Source organism: Xenopus laevis, chromosome 6S (genome assembly GCF_017654675.1).
Source record: "Xenopus laevis strain J_2021 chromosome 6S, Xenopus_laevis_v10.1, whole genome shotgun sequence".
NCBI classification, from domain to species: Eukaryota; Metazoa; Chordata; class Amphibia; order Anura; family Pipidae; genus Xenopus; species Xenopus laevis.
In genome coordinates this window covers 2,442,388-2,459,438 of record NC_054382.1, presented here as the reverse complement: position 1 = coordinate 2,459,438, position 17,051 = coordinate 2,442,388, and the positions used below count along the sequence as shown (strand labels likewise).

The window sequence follows — 17,051 nt, the reverse complement described above, 5'->3', positions numbered from 1 at the left end:
GAGATTAAAAATCATAATTATCAGATTAAAAGTAAAGATTCAACTTTTTAATCTGATAATTATGATTTTTAATCTCAAAATCATAATTATGAGATTAAAAGTCAGAATTATGAGATTCAAAATCATAATTATGAGATTAAAAATAATAATTCATCAGAATTTTTTTTTCTTTTTTGCTGGCCCCAGTGCTCTTCTGTACTAAAGCTATTCCATATCGTCTTTCTGAAATAACGCACGTTTTTTTTTTTTGTTTGTTTCCGTTTGTGTTCCCCACAAACATAACCGGTTAGTAATACAGTTTATAAGAATCAAAGGAAATAAGTATTAAAAATACAAAAATAAACTAAAATATGACAATAATTTATAATAGGCGTGAGATCTAGGGGAAATCGACTTTTATGTTGGTCTGTCGACTGGAGAGAAGGAGCTTTGTCTGGTGTAGGCGGGACAGGGCTGTGGAATGTTTGGGGAGGAGCTCTGTGGAATGGGGTGATCGTATGTTTTGGGGTACTGCTGATAGTGAGGGGGGTAGTGAGGCAGGTACTGGTGTGTGGGTCCATTGTACATGTGAGGTTCTGCGTAACCTTGTAACAGTTCCAAGATCTGTATTTTGGCCTTGGTTTTCCTGTGTTGGGGAATCATTTTAAATTCCGACACCAGGGAGAGTAGGAAGAGTCGGTCTTCATCTTGGTCGCTCTCGTAGTTCTTCTCCCGGACGTACTTGAAAGACTCGGCGATGGTGATGGTCTCTTTATCCGCCACACAGTCTGGGACGTTCTTCAGCTTTTTGGCGTGTTTCCCAGAAGGCATTTTGGGCGCTCGGTTTATGGGAGATTGCTGGGACAGTTCTTCAATATCACACGACGCTACTTGTCCTGAGGTGGATTCATCGTCGCTGTCATCTGTATAAATGTTTCCTGAAGCGCTGGAACACATTTATACACATCCGCTTATTATATATGAGAAATAAGTGAATGTAAAATGGATGAGGGGGCTAATCTAAGCACTGTTGTAATGTACATTCATTATTTATTTTTAATTCCAAGATATTAAAGGAGAAACGAAAATTGACGAAAAATTTCGGGGCATGCGCAGTTATTCGGGACAGAAAATCACTCCAACTGTGAATGCGCTGAAAACAAAAGTCTGCTTCTGAAGTCGGCTCATGCGCAGTTGGAGTGATTTTCCCGTCCCGAACAACTGTGCATGGGCCGAAAATTTTCGGCGCATGCACTGAAAGTCACGACAAATTGCCGAAAATTTTCAGCGCATGCACAGTTGGTCGGGATGGGAAAATCTCTCCCAACTGTGCAAGCGCCGAAAACGAAAGTATGCTTCCAAAGTTTAACGAAGAAAAGAAGATGGCTGCCGTGAACTGCGGGGGACAGGATCTGCACCGAGGGGTAAGTAAAAAATTAGGGGCATTTGCCCCGGGTACCACCTAGGCTGGGGGGGTCTACAAAGGGTAGGGTTTTTTTATATTACGGGTTTGTTTCTCCTTTAAGGTATACATGTAGTGTTAATATGAATGAATTTTGTTACAACAGCGCCACCTGCTGGTCAGTTTCCCACCAGTCTGACCACCAAGTAGTCAAGGAAGTTGTCAGGAGAAAGAAAGAGGCTGATGTTCTTCTGCTTAGGAAAGATGTGAGAAAGGTTTCTAATTTTATTCCTAAGCAGAAGAACATCAGCCTCTTTCTTTCTCCTGACAACTTCCTTGACTACTTGCTGGTCAGACTGGTGGGAAACTGACCAGCAGGTGGCGCTGTTGTAACAAAATTCATTTATATTAAAAGTACATGTATCCCTTAATATCTTGGAATAAAAACAAAATAAATAAATAATGAATGTACATTACAAAAGTCCTTAGAATAGCCCCCTCATCAGTTTTACATTTGCTTATTTTAAAGGTTTACTTATCCTTTAAAGGTAGCAGAAATGGAAATCATGGAAATGAATACCCCTACCCTGCAGCTAGATAGATGTATTCACTACTGTATAAAGACTCTGCATCAGACAAGTGAGGTTACAGAAGTGAGAGGATGACTTATTAGCTGGAGGGCTGCACTGTTGTTTTATAAATATATATTTTAACATGAGTGATGTCACAAGTGATGTAAACATATGAACGCCCTTGTCCTGAATCCCAATATACTCACGGTTTAGCTTCCATGGTGGGTAACAGGAATAAAAGATCATCAAAATAAATGTAGATTTTTCTTTTAGACGGGGAGGAGCCGCTTTTTCTGGCTTTCTTCTGAGCAGCCAACTCTCTTCTAAAGCAATCCTTCAGTGACCGCCATCTCTTCTGGACTTCTTTCGCTGAAATACAAAGGGAATTTTTATGACATTTCACATTACTGCTGTACTGCAAGGTAGAAATATATCCCTAATACCTGTAGGTATAAATATATTAGGGATGCACCCAATCCAGGATTCAGTTCGAGATTCAGCCAGGATTTGGCCTTTTTCAGCAGGATTCGGATTCAGCTGAATCCTTCTGCCCGGCTGAACCGAATCCTAATTTGCATATGCAAATTAGGGCGGGAGGGAAAGCGTGTGACTTTTTGTCACAAAACAAGGAAGTAAAAAACGTTTTGTTTGTGCTGGAATCAGTGATTTCAGTGAGCTCGAATACATCTCGTAGGAAAGGGACCCCCCCCATAAAAGATATATTGGATCTAACTGTCAATCCTAATCTGACCACAACTCCTGCATGAAGAGAGGGAGATGCTGAGAGGGGAAGTGAAGGGAAACGATTGAAGGTTGTATTATTGTTTTTTAAAATGTTCACAATAGTTCCCATTTAAAGGATCATTAAAGGGATCCTGTCATTGGAAAAAATGTTTTTTTCAAAACGCATCAGTTAATAGTGCTACTCCAGCAGAATTCTGCACTGAAATCCATTTCTCAAAAGAGCAAACTGATTTTTTTATATTCAATTTTGAAATCTGACATGGGGCTAGACATTTTGTCAATTTCCCAGCTGCCCCCATGTGACTTGTGCCTGCACTTTAGGATGGAACTGCTTTCTGGCAGGCTGCTGTTTCTCCTACGCAATGTAACTGAATGTGTCTCAGTGGGACCTGGATTTTACTATTGAGTGTTGTTCTTAGATCTACCAGGCAGCTGTTATCTTGTGTTAGGGAGCTGTTATCTGGTTACCTTCCCATTGTTCTGTTGTTTGGCTGCTGGAGGGAGGGGGGTGATATCACTCCAACTTGCAGTACAGCAGTAAAGAGTGATTGAAGTTTATCAGAGCACAAGTCACATGACTGGGGGCAGCTGGGAAATTGACAATATGTCTAGCCCCATGTCAGATTTCAAAATTGAATAGAAAAAAAATCTGTTTGTTCTTTTGAGAAATGGATTTTAGTGCAGAATTCTGCTGGAGCAGCACTATTAACTGATGCGTTTTGAAAAAAACATGTTTTCCCATGACAATATCCCTTTAAGCTTATAGGGGTCACTTACTATGAACCTGAGCTTAAGTGCTAAAGCAGTAAGGGCCTTTAAGAAGCACTTTTGTGTAAATTCAATGCTGGGTGCAGAAAGCTGTGCAGGCAGCCCCATAGGGCAAGTGATAAGTACAGGGCTCAGTTGTGGCCTGGGCCATTGGCTCTTCCTAATTCGCACTTCTAATCTCAGCGAAAGTTACTGGAAAGGATTGGGGGAGACAACTTTGTACCTGCACCTATGCCTGATAAAGTGTTTTATAAATAGGGCACAGGTATGTCTCTGAGTTTGTGCAAAAACATGGCAGACTGTGCCCGCTTTATAGGGTCCAGTATCCCTGTGATTTTGTACACAACAACATGTAGTTACATGAAGAGCTAGCAACAGTTTTAAAGGTAAAAACCTACAATTGAATGGTTAGTGGAGGCAAATAAATTCAATACATGAAGTCTGAGTGAGCTGCAGGTAAGATGATTCATTAAAGGAGAACTAAAGCCTAACTAAAGAAGTAGGTAGAAACGTTGTACATGATGTTTTGTGCTTCTGTACCAGCCCAAGGCAACCACAGCCCTTTAGCAGTAAAGATCTGTGTCTCCAAAGATGCCCCAGTAGCTCCCCATCTTCTTTTCTGCTGATTCACTGATTCACATGCTCTGTGCTGCTGTCACTTACTGAGCTTAGGGAGCCACTCACAATATACAGTACACATAGAATAGAAATGTCACAATATAAGGCTGATTAGTAATTAATACACATAATTACTACATGGCAGCACAGAAACCAGTGCAATTAGCATCAGAATTGAATAATCAGCAAACCTGTAGCATCAGCTTATATTACAGCCAGGGAAGCTCATTTTCTGCTGCTGGATAATTAGTGACGAGCCCTAAGCTTAGCTTCTCAACAGCCAATCAGAGCCCACTGAGCATGTGAGTGTCACAGACACTTTCCAAGATGGTGACCCCCTGTGACAAGTTTGAAGTCCTGGATCATTGCTGCTATTGACAAGCTCAAACTTTAGCCTCATGCAATAAGTTCACTATATAAAATAGGACATTTTTAGCCACATTCATTTTTAGAGTTTAGTTCTCCTTTAAAGATGGGGTCTCTGGGCTAAGGATAAATATGGGGTGCTCTGTATTCTATCGCTATCAGACAAGCACCTACTTCTTTCTGCTTTCTCCTTCTTGCTAAGTTCATACCAATCTGGGATCAGAACTTCACACACTTCATCCCACAATATTTTCTTTTTGTACTTGTCTCCATAGTCTGGAAAAGTCTTGTTGAACAGTGCGGGTCGTTGCTGTACCTCGTGGATCAGCAGTTTGGTATTGATGTTCAGCCTGCTGCAAAACGGCCTGCTGGACAAGTACGAAGAGCGGTGGTGAGCCAGCTCTGAAACACACATTGGATACCAGTAAAGAAAAGGTCCAGCAGATAAAGCAACAGGCAGGCACAGGGCAGAATCATATACAATTCCAAATATATATTTAAACTCCCTGTTCATAAAGCACCAAGAATTCCATCAATATTAAAGGGATCCTGTCATCGGAAAACGCATCAGTTAATAGTGCTGCTCCAGCAGAATTCTGCACTGAAATCTATTTCTCAAAAGAGCAAACAGATTTTTTTTTATTCAATTTTGAAATCTGACATGGGGCTAGACATTTTGTCAATTTCCCAGCTGCCCCTGGTCATGTGACTTGTGCCTGCACTTTAGGAGAGAAATGCTTTCTGGTAGGCTGTTGTTTCTCCTACTCAATGTAACTGAATGTGTCTCAGTGGGACCTGGATGTTACTATTGAGTGCTGTTCTTAGATCTACCAGGCAGCTGTTATCTTGTGTTAGGGAGCTGCTATCTGGTTACCTTCCCATTGTTCTTTTGTTTGGCTGCTGGGGGGGAAAAAGGGAGGGGGGTGATATCACTCCAACTTGCAGTACAGCAGTAAAGAGTGACTGAAGTTTATCAGAGCACAAGTCACATGACTTGGGGCAGCTGGGAAATTGACAATATGTCTAGCCCCATGTCAGATTTCAAAATTGAATATAAAAAAATCTGTTTGCTCTTTTGAGAAATGGATTTCAGTGCAGAATTCTGCTGGAGCAGCACTATTAACTGATTCATTTTGAAAAAAAAAATGTTTCCCATGACAGTGTCCCTTTAAAGGGAAACTATCGCAAAAATAAAATATAAGCTTCATCATACTGAAATAAGAAACTTTTTAAATACAACCAATTAAAAATTCTGTGTCATTTCTGAAATAATCAAGTTTATCTTCACTATTCCTCTCTCAGCATCTGTTTCTCTTCATTCTCTCTTCATGCAGCAGTTGGGTGTAGAGATGCATTGAATCCAGGATTCGGTTCGGGATTCGGCCTTTTTCAGCAGGATTAGTTGAATAGTTGTGCCCGGCCGACCTGAATCTGATTCCTAATTTACATGTGCAAATTATGGGCGGGAAGGGAAATCAAGTGACTCTGTCACAAAACAAGGAAGTAAAAACATTTTTCCACTTTTTCCTTTCCAGCCCCTAATTTGCATATGCAAATTAGGGTTTGGATTCGGTTCGGTATTGGGCTGAATCATTTACGAAGGATTTGACCAAATCCCAAATAGTGGATTTGGTGCATCCCTAGTTGGGTGTCAGATATTCATTGACAGTTAAGAGCCAATATATCTTATAGGGGGGCTCCTTTCCTAGCAGATGAATTAGAGCTCACTCAAATAACTGATTCCAGTACAAACAAAATGTAACAAAATAACTGCCTTTTGCACAAATCCTGCATGTAGAGAGACATGATGTCTGGTGAGTTTAATAGAGTGACCTCTAATACATCTTCTAGGCAAAAGGAGCCCCCCTATAAGATATATTGGATGTAACTGTCAGTGAATATCTGACACCCAACTGCTGCATGAAGAGACAATGAAGAGAAACAGATGCTGAGAGAGGGACAGTGATTTGATTATTTCAGACAGAATTTTTGTCTTTAGAACGTTTTTTATTTCAGTATGAGGAAGTTTATATGAAATTATAATTTTCCTGATAGTTCCCCTTTCATAGAAAGGACAATTAGCACTGGAATCTGTATCTCTATAATATAATGTTGGTGCAATCCCATTACTTTATACCATTTTGATGACTTTGCCACAGCTTTTCAGGTTGGTAACTTTCACTCATTTTGCCAAAGGAAAAGTCTTCCACTTCCCGCCCGCAGGAAATCATGGATTTCGTCAGCTCTGGAGGGAAGAATAGCTTGGTTATATAACATCGGATGGAATGTTTTATAAATAAAAACACATGCACTGATTTTCAGCAAAACTGAATGATAAAAGCACATGAATGAGACACATGCCCCAGACTGCAGATCATTTGAATGGTGGAATATGATGAGATATTATTAAGAAAGTACAGAATGTTGATAGGAAATGGTTTTATCTTTGCAGAATGAGAAACCACAGAAGGAAAGACCTGCCTCATGCACTAGTGAATATATCAATGAACAGTGTTAAAGGAGAAGGAAAGCTAACGAGGCAGTTAATTGCCAATAGATTAGCCACAATAATGCACTATATTTAGGGGCAAATTTACTTATGGTCGAATATCGAGGGTTAATTAACCCTCGATATTCGACTGTCGAAGTTAAATCCTTCGACTTCGAATATCGAAGCCGAAGGATTTACAGCAATTCGAAAAATCGAAAACCGTTCGATTCGAAGGATTTTAATCGTAATCGAAGTAGTCCATTCCATGGTCGAAGTAGCTAAAAAAAATATTCGAAATTCGAAGTTATTTTTATTCTATTCCTTCACTCGAGCTAAGTAAATGGGCCCCTTAGTCTGCAGAATGCTTTACCATAGCTGAGTAATCAGCTCTAGAAACTCTGTTTGTTTAGGATAGCAGCTGCCATATTAGCTTGGTGTGACATCACTTCCTGCCTGAGTCTCTCCCTGCTCGCTTATAGCTCTGAGCTCCAATTACAATAGGGAGGGGGGGAGGGAGAGAGGAGCAAACTGAGCATGCTCAAGTCCTAGCCCTGGAGGTTTAAGCTGAAAACAGTTAGTCTGATACAGAAGCCCATGAGTACACAATAGAAGGAAAGAAATGTGCTGTTTCTTTTGTCAGAGGACTCAGAGCAGCATTACTTTGAGGGGTTACTGGTGTATTTATATAGACCTTTCTGATAAAGCTTACTTACTTTTAACCTTTCCTTTTCCTTTTAAAGGGGAAGGAAACCTAGTCAGCGCAAACCCCCCACCCCCCTCCTGTTTGTTGCCCACCCTCCCCCCTGGCCTACCCGTCCCGCTGGGCAAATGCCCCTAACTTGTTACTTACCCTTCTGCGCAGGTCCAGTCCAGGGAGTTCACCGACGACATCTTCTTCCACGCGATCTTCTTCCTGCTTTGAACGGCGCATGCGCAGCAGGATCATTTCGCCGGTACGATCTACTGCGCATGCACGTGACTTTTGGTGCATGCGCAGTAGATCCGTACCGGCGAAATGATCCTACTGCGCATGCGCCAAAACGCCATTCACAGCAGGAAGAAGATCGCGTGAAAGAAGATGTCGTCGGTGAACTCCCTGGACTGGACCTGCGCAGAAGGGTAAGTAACAAGTTAGGGGCATTTGCCCAGCGGGACAGGTAGGCCAGGGGGAGGAGGGAGGGTGGGCAACAAACGGGAGGGGGGTGGGGGTTTGCGCCGACTAGGTTTCCTTCCCCTTTAAGCACCACAATAATGAGACACCTACCCCCATCAGCATAGGATAATTCAGGGCTTTTTATTATGTTCAGATAGTCTTCAGAATCCAGCACATCCTTCTCTGTTTTTATCTGTAATGCTTCTGGTTCAGTCTCTGGATACCCTGCTGTTAAAACATGAGCAAAACTTTAATGTAGAGATGGAGAAAGGGGATGACAAGTAATCAATATGGAGAGGCTGCTAAAGCAACACATTCTGTACACGGGATAATTGTACTGCAAAGGTTTATTCATTGCCATATCTGTTCCACATCGTCTCTCCCTATCTCTGTCACTGCCCATTCTTACTCCAGCTTGAAACTGTCATGTTCATGAGTGACTGGGGTTTCATCTAAGCAGACTTACCCTTTAAACTGGAAAAATATAACAAAAACACTGAAGTATTCATTGAGCCAACTTCTGCTTATTAAACTTTCTTTTAATCAGAGGGGCAGATTTATCAAAGGTCAAATTGAAAATTCAAATTCAAAATTTCTGTCAAATTCGACTACGGAGTTATTCAATTTTTTTTTAAAAAAAAAAAAAATTAAAAATTAGATTTTCGAGATTTATCATAGTCTGGCCCTTTAAGAATTTGACTATTCACCACCTAAAACCTGCCGAATTGCTGTTAGAGTCAATGGGAGAGGTCCAGGGATCAATTTGGAGTTGGTTGCAGCCTTCCTGACATTTGAGTTTTTTAAATTCGAATCAAATTAAATTTGAATTCAATCCGAGTTTACGGGTCGATTTAATTCATCCAAGTTTTAAAAATTACATTTTTTTTTAATAAATTTCAAATTTCGAATTTATGTGAGGTTAGGGGAGTTTTTAAAAGCTCACATGAATTCGAAATTCGACTTTTGATAAATGTGCCTCATAGTGTCTCTACACAGCCCCAAAAGGCCCAGCAACACCAATACTGATGCAGAAAGGGCAAGATGGATCTATCACTTGCTGTTCCTGGGGTTAATCACTGACAGGAGAATGCAAGAACTTCAATTTCAAGAGGCATTTCAAATACTTTTTTTTGGTGCTAAATGTCTCCTTTAAAAAGATAAAGGGGCGTGGCCCCGAAATGTTGCACTTCCGCACTGCAATAAAGCAAGGTTTTCCTGCTAACACTTGCCTGTGTGCTGGAAAATTTGTTTGTCCTTTAAAAAGACACATTTCAAGCACCATATCAGACATAAATAAATGTCTTTAAAAACCTTAAAAATAAGTGAATGTAAAATTGATGAGGGGGCTATTCTAAGCACTAATAGACATTCATTATTTATGTTTAATTCCAAGATGTGCTGTTACTATGAATGAATTTTGTTCCAACAGCGCCACCTGCTGGTCAGTTTCCCACCAGTCTGACCAGCAAGTAGTCAAGGAAGTTGTCAGGAGAAAGAAAGAGGCTGATGTTCTTCTGCTTAGGAAAGATGTGAGAAAGGTTTCTAATTTTATTCCTAAGCAGAAGAACATCAGCCTCTTTCTTTCTCCTGACAACTTCCTTGACTACTTGCTGGTCAGACTGGTGGGAAAATGACCAGCAGGTGGCGCTGTTGTAACACAATTCATTCATATTAACAGTACATGTGTCCCTTAATATCTTGCAATTAAACATAAATAATGAATGTCTATTACAAAAGTGCTTAGTTAGAATAGCCCCCTCATCAATTTTACATTCACTTATTTTAAAGGTTTACTTATCCTTTAATTAAATGATGTACGATATTTTCAGTCACACAGAAGATTAGTCAGCGGCTCGAAAATCTGTAAACTCGACTATGACCCTGAGTAAGAGTAAAGGTGGAGGCTTTCTTAATGTCACGGTGCTAATGTAATGGACCCATAGCCACTCAATGGCCTAGGACAGCATAGTGATGATAATAATAGAGATATGGGATCCATTATCCAGAAAGCTCCGATTTACAGAAAGCCTGCCTTCCATAGATTTCATTATAATCAAATAATCCAAATGATTTCCTTTTTCTGTGTAATAATAAAACAGTCGCTTGTACTTGATCCCAACTAAGATATAATTAATCCTTATTGGAGGCAAAACCAGCCTATTGGCTTTATTTAATGTTTATATGATTTTCTATTAGACCAAACTACAGAAAGATTTGTTATCCAGGAACCCCCAGGCATTCTGGATAATAGTAACAAGATATAGTAAGAGCAGCAACAGAAATAATACTACTGTTGGTACTAGTAGTACAGGTATGGGACCTGTTATCCAGAATGCTCGGGATCTGGGGTTTTTCAAATAAGGGATCTTTCCATAATATGGATCTCCATAGTTAATTCTACTACAAAATCATATAAACATTAATTAGACCCAACAGGAGTGTTTTGGTTCCAGTAAGGAAATCAATAAGAATAGTGAAAGGAAGAATCCTTCTCGGTGCTAGCGGGTGCCACACTGCTCTTCTATTCATGGAAACGTGAAATCAGCGGATAAGATCACTGGTACTGACCTTCATCTATAAACGTAACGGAAGCGCTGGAGCTCTTGTCTAAATGAACATCGTTGGCCGGTTCTTTCTCGATTTTTATCTGCAATATTTCTGGTTCAGTCTCAGAGAAACCTGCCAATAAGGAAGAGACATTTCATTCCTCCATTTTGTTATCACCCAACATTTATCCTTCCCGTAGCATCCAGTCTTCATGTTGCACTGGGGTTTGCTACGTTTTCTTCTCCTCCAGTGCTGAATATATCAGGACACGTGTTACATATCCTCCTAGAACAGTATAAAGGCAATTGTAAAAAGAATAGACTTAGGGTGCCCGCTGCGTAGGGTTCCTTGGCATACGGCACTGCTGTAAAGACTGCCGATATTAAAGGGGAAGGAAACCTAGTCGGCGCAAACCCCCCCACCCCCCCTCCCATTTGTTGCCCACCCTCCCTCCTAACTTGTTACTTACCCTTCTGCGCAGGTCCAGTCCCGGGAGTTCACCGACGACATCTTCTTCCATGCGATCTTCTTCCTGCTTTGAACGGCGCATGCGCAGTAGGATCATTTGACCGGTACGCTCTACTGCGCACGCACGTGACTTTTGGCGCATGCGCAGTAGATCCGTACCGGCGAAATGATCCTACTGCGCATGCGCCAAAACGCCGTTCACAGCAGGAAGAAGATCGCGTGGAAGAAGATGTCGTCTGTGAACTCCCTGGACTGGACCTGCGCAGAAGGGTAAATAACAAGTTAGGGGCATTTTGCCCAGCGGGACGGGTAGGCCAGCGGGAGGAGGGAGGGGGCAACAAACGGGAGGGGGGTGGGGGGTTTGCGCCGACTAGGTTTCCTTCCCCTTTAAAGTGGACCTGTCACCCAGACATAAAAATCTGTATAATAAAAGTACTTTTCAAATTAAACATGAAATCCAAATTCTATTTTTTTTATTAAAGCATTTATAGCTGTTGTAAACGCATTTAAAGATCTCAGCTGAAGAAAGGAGCAGGAGCGCTCTAACCCCCTGCCGTATATTTAATTTATTGGACACTTTTTCTTTTAGCGGTCAGTGTACTAAACTGAAAACTCGCTCACCACAATTGCATATTGGCTCGGGTGCACTTGACCCGAACCCTCCGCTAATAACACTCCAAAACAGAAAGTATGGGTCACTCACCGCTCCTGTTCAATGACCCGGATGCTGCACCCGAACCCTCAGTATATGATTACGAGTGTTAACACACGAAACACGGTAGGATGATTTATGTTTGTGTAATAAATTGAAGTGATTTTAACCGGCGTGCCAATCTGCCGGTTAAAAATCTCAGCTGTCAATCAAATACTGTCTGCCCCTCCTCTATGCCTCAGGCAATCGCCCCACATTCCCCCCAATCTCTTCACCATTTAATTGTGTAGCCAGGACATGGGGATGGACATCAGGTCCCCCATTCTGGTGCACAAACAAGATTCTGAGATGATACAAGGCTTGTCTTAAGCTGCTGTGTAGCCATGGGGGCAGCCATTCAAGCACAGGATACACAGTAGATAGCAGCTTCTTTAGATAAATTATAGTAGTACTTATCTGTTATCTACTGTGTATCCTGTGCTTGAATGGCTGCCCCCATGGCTACACAGCAGCTTGTTTATATAAACTATAGTAGTACTTATCTGTTATCTACTGTGTATCCTGTGCTTGAATGGCTGCCCCATGGCTACACAGCAGCTTGTTTATATAAACTATAGTAGTACTTATCTGTTATCTACTGTGTATCCTGTGCTTGAATGGCTGCCCCCATGGCTACACAGCAGCTTGTTTATATAAACTATAGTAGTACTTATCTGTTATCTACTGTGTATCCTGTGCTTGAATGGCTGCCCCCATGGCTACACAGCAGCTTGTTTATATAAACTATAGTAGTACTTATCTGTTATCTACTGTGTATCCTGTGCATTACCAGTGCAGAGCAACACAACATTATACTGTCATTCCTTTAAAATGCTTTCGTTTGGTGTTACTGTTCCTTTAACCCAGCCTGGTGCATGAGTACATTCAGTACCTACTTACCTCCATCATTAAGTGTAACTGACGGGCTTTTCATTGCTTTCAGGGGACCTTCAGAATGTGGCTCCTGTTATATTTCCAGATCAGCCTCTGGGACACCTAATGACACAAACAAGCAAAGTTTGACATCGCTTGTAACAACCAAGGGACTTACATGAACATTCTGAAAATGAAAGCGAACTGCGCAAAATGTTGGCTCTCTACAAATAAATTTTAATTACAATAACTAAACTGGCAGGCACAATCATGACAGCAAGGAACAAGAAAGAACAAACACCCCATGATCCGGTTATATCTGTGCCACCAAATGCAGAGAGCTGCCAGGTCACAGCAAACCTGATGCCATTTTTGAATTATTTGCCTTTTCCTTCACTTTCCAGCTTTCAAATGGGGGTCACTGACCCCATCTAAAAACAAATGCTCTGGAAGGCTTCACATTTATTGTTACTTATTATTAATTGCTCACTTTTCTATCCAGGCCTCTCCTAATCATACTCAAGTCTCTTATTCAAACCAATGCATGGTTGCTAGGGGAATTTGGACCCTAACAACAAGACTGCTGAAATTGAAAACTGGAGAGCTGCTGAATAAAGCTGAATACCTCAAGGTATGAAGATCCAAATTATGGAAAGATCTAGGTTTTTGAGGTATTCAGCTTTATTCTGCTAGAAAATCATGTAAATATTAAATAGACCCAATAGGCTGGTTTTGCCTCCAATAAGGATTAATTATATCTTAGTTGGGATCAAGTACAAGCGACTGTTTTATTATTATACAGCAAAAAGGAAATCAGTTTTAAAAATGTGGATTATTTGGATAAAATGGGGTCAATGGGAGAAGGCTTTTCCTTAACTGGGAGCATTCTGGAGAACGGGTCCCATACCTGTATGAATAAAAAAACATGCTACATGAATGTATTTGTTGCAAACTAAAAAGTGAACATTTCCTTAAAATCCTGGGAATAAAAGTATATACCTACTAAAACTGCTACAAATGAGTAGTAGGTGTGTCCAAACACTCCTTGCCTAGTACAAGGGCCAATCACAACGTGGCCTACACAGAGAGAAGACTGCTGTTCCCTTTCAGATCCACCTAGCGGCTGATTGGTGTGTCGTAACAGTCCCTGCCAGTAGCACAGTAGGAGGGGGACAGCCAATCACAGCCCTGCAGTCACACAAGCACAGACAGAATTCAGTTCCCTATTAGGTCCAGCTAGCTGCTGATTGGTTCCTGTCCTACAGTGCAGTGAGCTGAGAGCTGCCCTGCACAGCCTGGGAAAGGAGGCAGCAGCCAGTGGAACACATGGGCGGGACTAGGAGGGTAGTAACTAGAAACAACTTTTTTGGGAGTCACTTGGGGGTGCTGGGTCATACCGGGACTCAAAATACTTTGGAGCATGCACTCAAATGAAAGCAATTTTTCACCAGGTTTTTGAAGCAAAGTAAAAGTTTATTGTGTCTACAGCCATACAGGGACTCACTCAGGGGTGCTGGGTCATACTGGGATACATTTGTGGGTGCTGGCATTCACTCGGGGGTGCTGGGTCATACTGGGATACATTTGTGGGTGCTGGAATTCACTCGGGGGTGCTGGGTCATACTGGGATACATTTGTGGGTGCTGGAATTCACTCGGGGGTGCTGGGTCATACTGGGACTTAGGGGCACTGGGACTCACTCAAGGGTGCTGGGACTTAATCAGGGGTGCTGGGTCATACTGGGACTCACTCGGGGGTGCTGGGTCATACTGGGTTATTTAGGGGTGCTGGGACTCACTTAGGGAGGCTGGGTCATACTTGGACTTATTTAGGGGTGCTGGGACTTACTCTGGGGTGCTGGGTCATACTGGGACTTATTTAGGGGTGCATGGTCATACTGAGACTTAAGGGGTGCTGGGACTCACTTAGGGGTGCTGGGCCATACTTGGACTTATTTAGGGGTGCTGGGACTTACTCTGGGGTGCTGGGTCATACTGGGACTTATTTAGGGGTGCTGAGACTTACTTAGGGGTGCTGGGTCATACTGGGACTTTTTTAGGGGTGCCGAGACTTATTTAGGGGTGCTGGGTCATACTGGGACTTATTTAGGGGTGCTGGGTCATACTGGGACTTATTTAGGGGTGCTGGGACTTATTTAGGGGTGCTGGGTCATACTGGGACTCACTATAGGCCACATACAAATCATACGAAAAGGAATGTGAATGTGCGGCATGTGCTTGTGATGTGTGAGTTGAGGGTCAGTACAAGTGACATATGGTATGGGGGGGATTTCCCAGCATCCCCTCATTAGCCCGAGTCCTGGGGGCACATCCCCGGCGGTGGGTCAGAGGTAAAGAAGTCTCGGGGAATTACTTGTGAGCTGCACAATCAGTTGCCTCACTATTGGCCCCGGCTGCATTTCTCTGGGTCTCTCCTCACAACTGAACTGTCAAGTCCCGCTGAGAGTGCGAGTGTCCCAGTCACAGACAAGTCCTGAGTCCGCCCGTTACTGTGAGGCCATAACGTGCCACGTACCGCCCAACACTCCCGCTTTTCCCGCAGTTCCCGGATGACCGCATAAAAGTCCCGCAGCGCCAATAAACGTCTAGCGCCTTCACTCTTGCCGCACAACTAATCCCAGCGTCTCAAGTCTCATCTCGCGAGGCTGTGACGTCAGCGCGCACGTAGCCGCGGGGGGAGTAGCGCGTTCGTGTTACAGAAGGGCAGGCTGTGGCGGCTACGGAAAGCCGCGAGTTTCCGCTCAACAAAAGCCATTGTTTCTGCTCGCAGCTTGGGCTGAGTCTGTGAGAGAAACATGTTGTGTTCTTTATGGTGTTGCCATCCGTGCCCTGTGCCCCTATAGTATCAGCGCTCGATTATACAGAACTGAGAACTCATTTGTAGGAAATCTTTCTCTTTACACTTTCTTATTAACTTGTAGGGACTTGATTTTCCTTCTGGTTATTACCAGGGCTTGAATTGGGAATAAAAAGGTGAAGAGATGGTGTGTGTCATGTCTAGCCACGCCCACACGATAAAGCCACGCCCAGAAAGATCACACCCCTTTGTGGTCACGCCCCCAACCAAAACCAGGATGGGATAATGCCATTCTAACCCTTCCATTGCTCCTTGTGGGGCTGATAAGTAAATGGCTGTATTACTGGCTTGGGTACTGATTTACTGAAGCTGGACTGGGACTGTTAAAGGAGACATATAGGATCAATGAAAAAACCCTAATTGTGTAGGCAATTATAAGTAATATATGGTGTTGCTTTTACATGGTGCTAAAAAATTATATTATCTTTAAAAATAGCCCCTTTATTGGAGCTCCCTATAGATGCTCTCTGGTCCCTGTCTGTGTTTCAAATGAGGGGTGGGCGTGTCCCTGCCAGAAGCACAGTAGGAGGGGGACAGCCAATCACAGCCCTGCAGTCACACAAGCACAGACAGGCTTCAGTTCCCTATCAGGTCCTGCTAGCTGCTGATTGGTTCCTGTCCTACAGTGCAGTGAGCTGAGTGCACAGCCTGGGAATTCAGGGAGCAGCAAGTGGAAGAGAAGGGAGGGATTATTAGGGGTTTTGCAGAAATATTCAATAAATCAGCCTGAAACACTACTTTTTTATATACAATTCTTCTATATCTAAATGAGTATAATGCACTGGTACACTCTTATTTTTTTTTTTTTTTTTTACACAAAATGTCTCATTTAACATAGATAATAACCTTTTGCATTTGTATTTGGGAAAGGAAAAAAGGGAACCAGATAACTACAGAACACCTCTACTGCGTTTACTAAAAAGTCACCCCTATATCAGGGCCTTAAAAACCTTTACACTTCCATCTCCCCATGTGTTTTATCTGCAGCTCAATTGTACCTGTAAAAAGCACATATTGTATACAAGAGACTATACCAGAGTATTCAATTGCTCTAAATACAGAAAATGATGCGTTTCATGCTGCCTCCATTCCCAGGCTGTACAGCGGAGCTAGTCTCACTGCTCTGTAGGACAGGAACCAATCAGCAGCTAGCAGGACCTGATAGGGAACTGAATCTGTGCTTGCAGGGCTGTGATTGGCTGTCCCCTCATACTGTGCTTCTGGCAGGGAAGGATGCAGAAACACAGGAATCTCCATTAAAGGGAACATTGTTAAAGAGAACATTAGCCCATAAGGAATCTGTTCCTCACAGTCGGGGAATTGATGACGTAACGCCACCTCATACGTTGTTTCATTACCTCTTACTATTTATAGCTTTCGAGGTTACATTTCCCTGAACTTCCCACACGCGCAGTCGCTTCACTAAAATAGAATTCGGTTCATGACCCAAGTCATTTCCGCTAGCTTGCTGTACCCTCCCCCTTGTGACGTCTTTGCGCGGT

At 42.5% G+C, this 17,051-nt stretch overlaps 1 protein-coding gene across 4 annotated transcripts; it reads right to left on the bottom strand.

Annotated features, from left to right (window-relative positions):
- Positions 1-225: 225 nt before the first annotated feature.
- On the bottom strand, positions 226-17,020 carry LOC108695586. Of its 4 annotated transcripts, none has more exons than XM_041567269.1 (8): positions 16,908-17,020; positions 12,700-12,795; positions 10,662-10,772; positions 8,205-8,321; positions 6,587-6,694; positions 4,624-4,851; positions 2,160-2,322; positions 226-925 (listed from the first exon to the last, which is right to left on the bottom strand). In XM_041567269.1, the coding sequence occupies exons 2-8, from the start codon at positions 12,731-12,733 to the stop codon at positions 397-399; spliced, it is 1,290 nt and encodes a 429-aa protein (XP_041423203.1). In that variant the 5' UTR covers positions 12,734-12,795; positions 16,908-17,020; the 3' UTR covers positions 226-396. The 4 variants fall into 4 exon arrangements, with proteins under 4 accessions (XP_041423203.1, XP_041423202.1, XP_041423204.1 ...); XM_041567268.1 differs by lacking the exon at positions 16,908-17,020 and adding an exon at positions 15,208-15,353; XM_041567270.1 differs by lacking the exon at positions 16,908-17,020 and adding an exon at positions 15,046-15,191.
- Between the last annotated feature and the right edge of the window lie 31 nt (positions 17,021-17,051).

Excerpts from the sequence above, each read along its gene's own strand:
- LOC108695586 (XM_041567269.1), bottom strand. The coding sequence starts at position 12,733 with ATGAAAAGCCCGTCAGTTACACTTAATGATGGAG. Across the intron at positions 10,773-12,699 it reads AGTTACACTTAATGATGGAG|GTTTCTCTGAGACTGAACCA; the intron begins GTAAGTAGGTAC and ends CCTTATTGGCAG. Across the intron at positions 2,323-4,623 it reads GAAGGAGAAAGCAGAAAGAA|CGAAAGAAGTCCAGAAGAGA; the intron begins GTAGGTGCTTGT and ends TTTGTATTTCAG.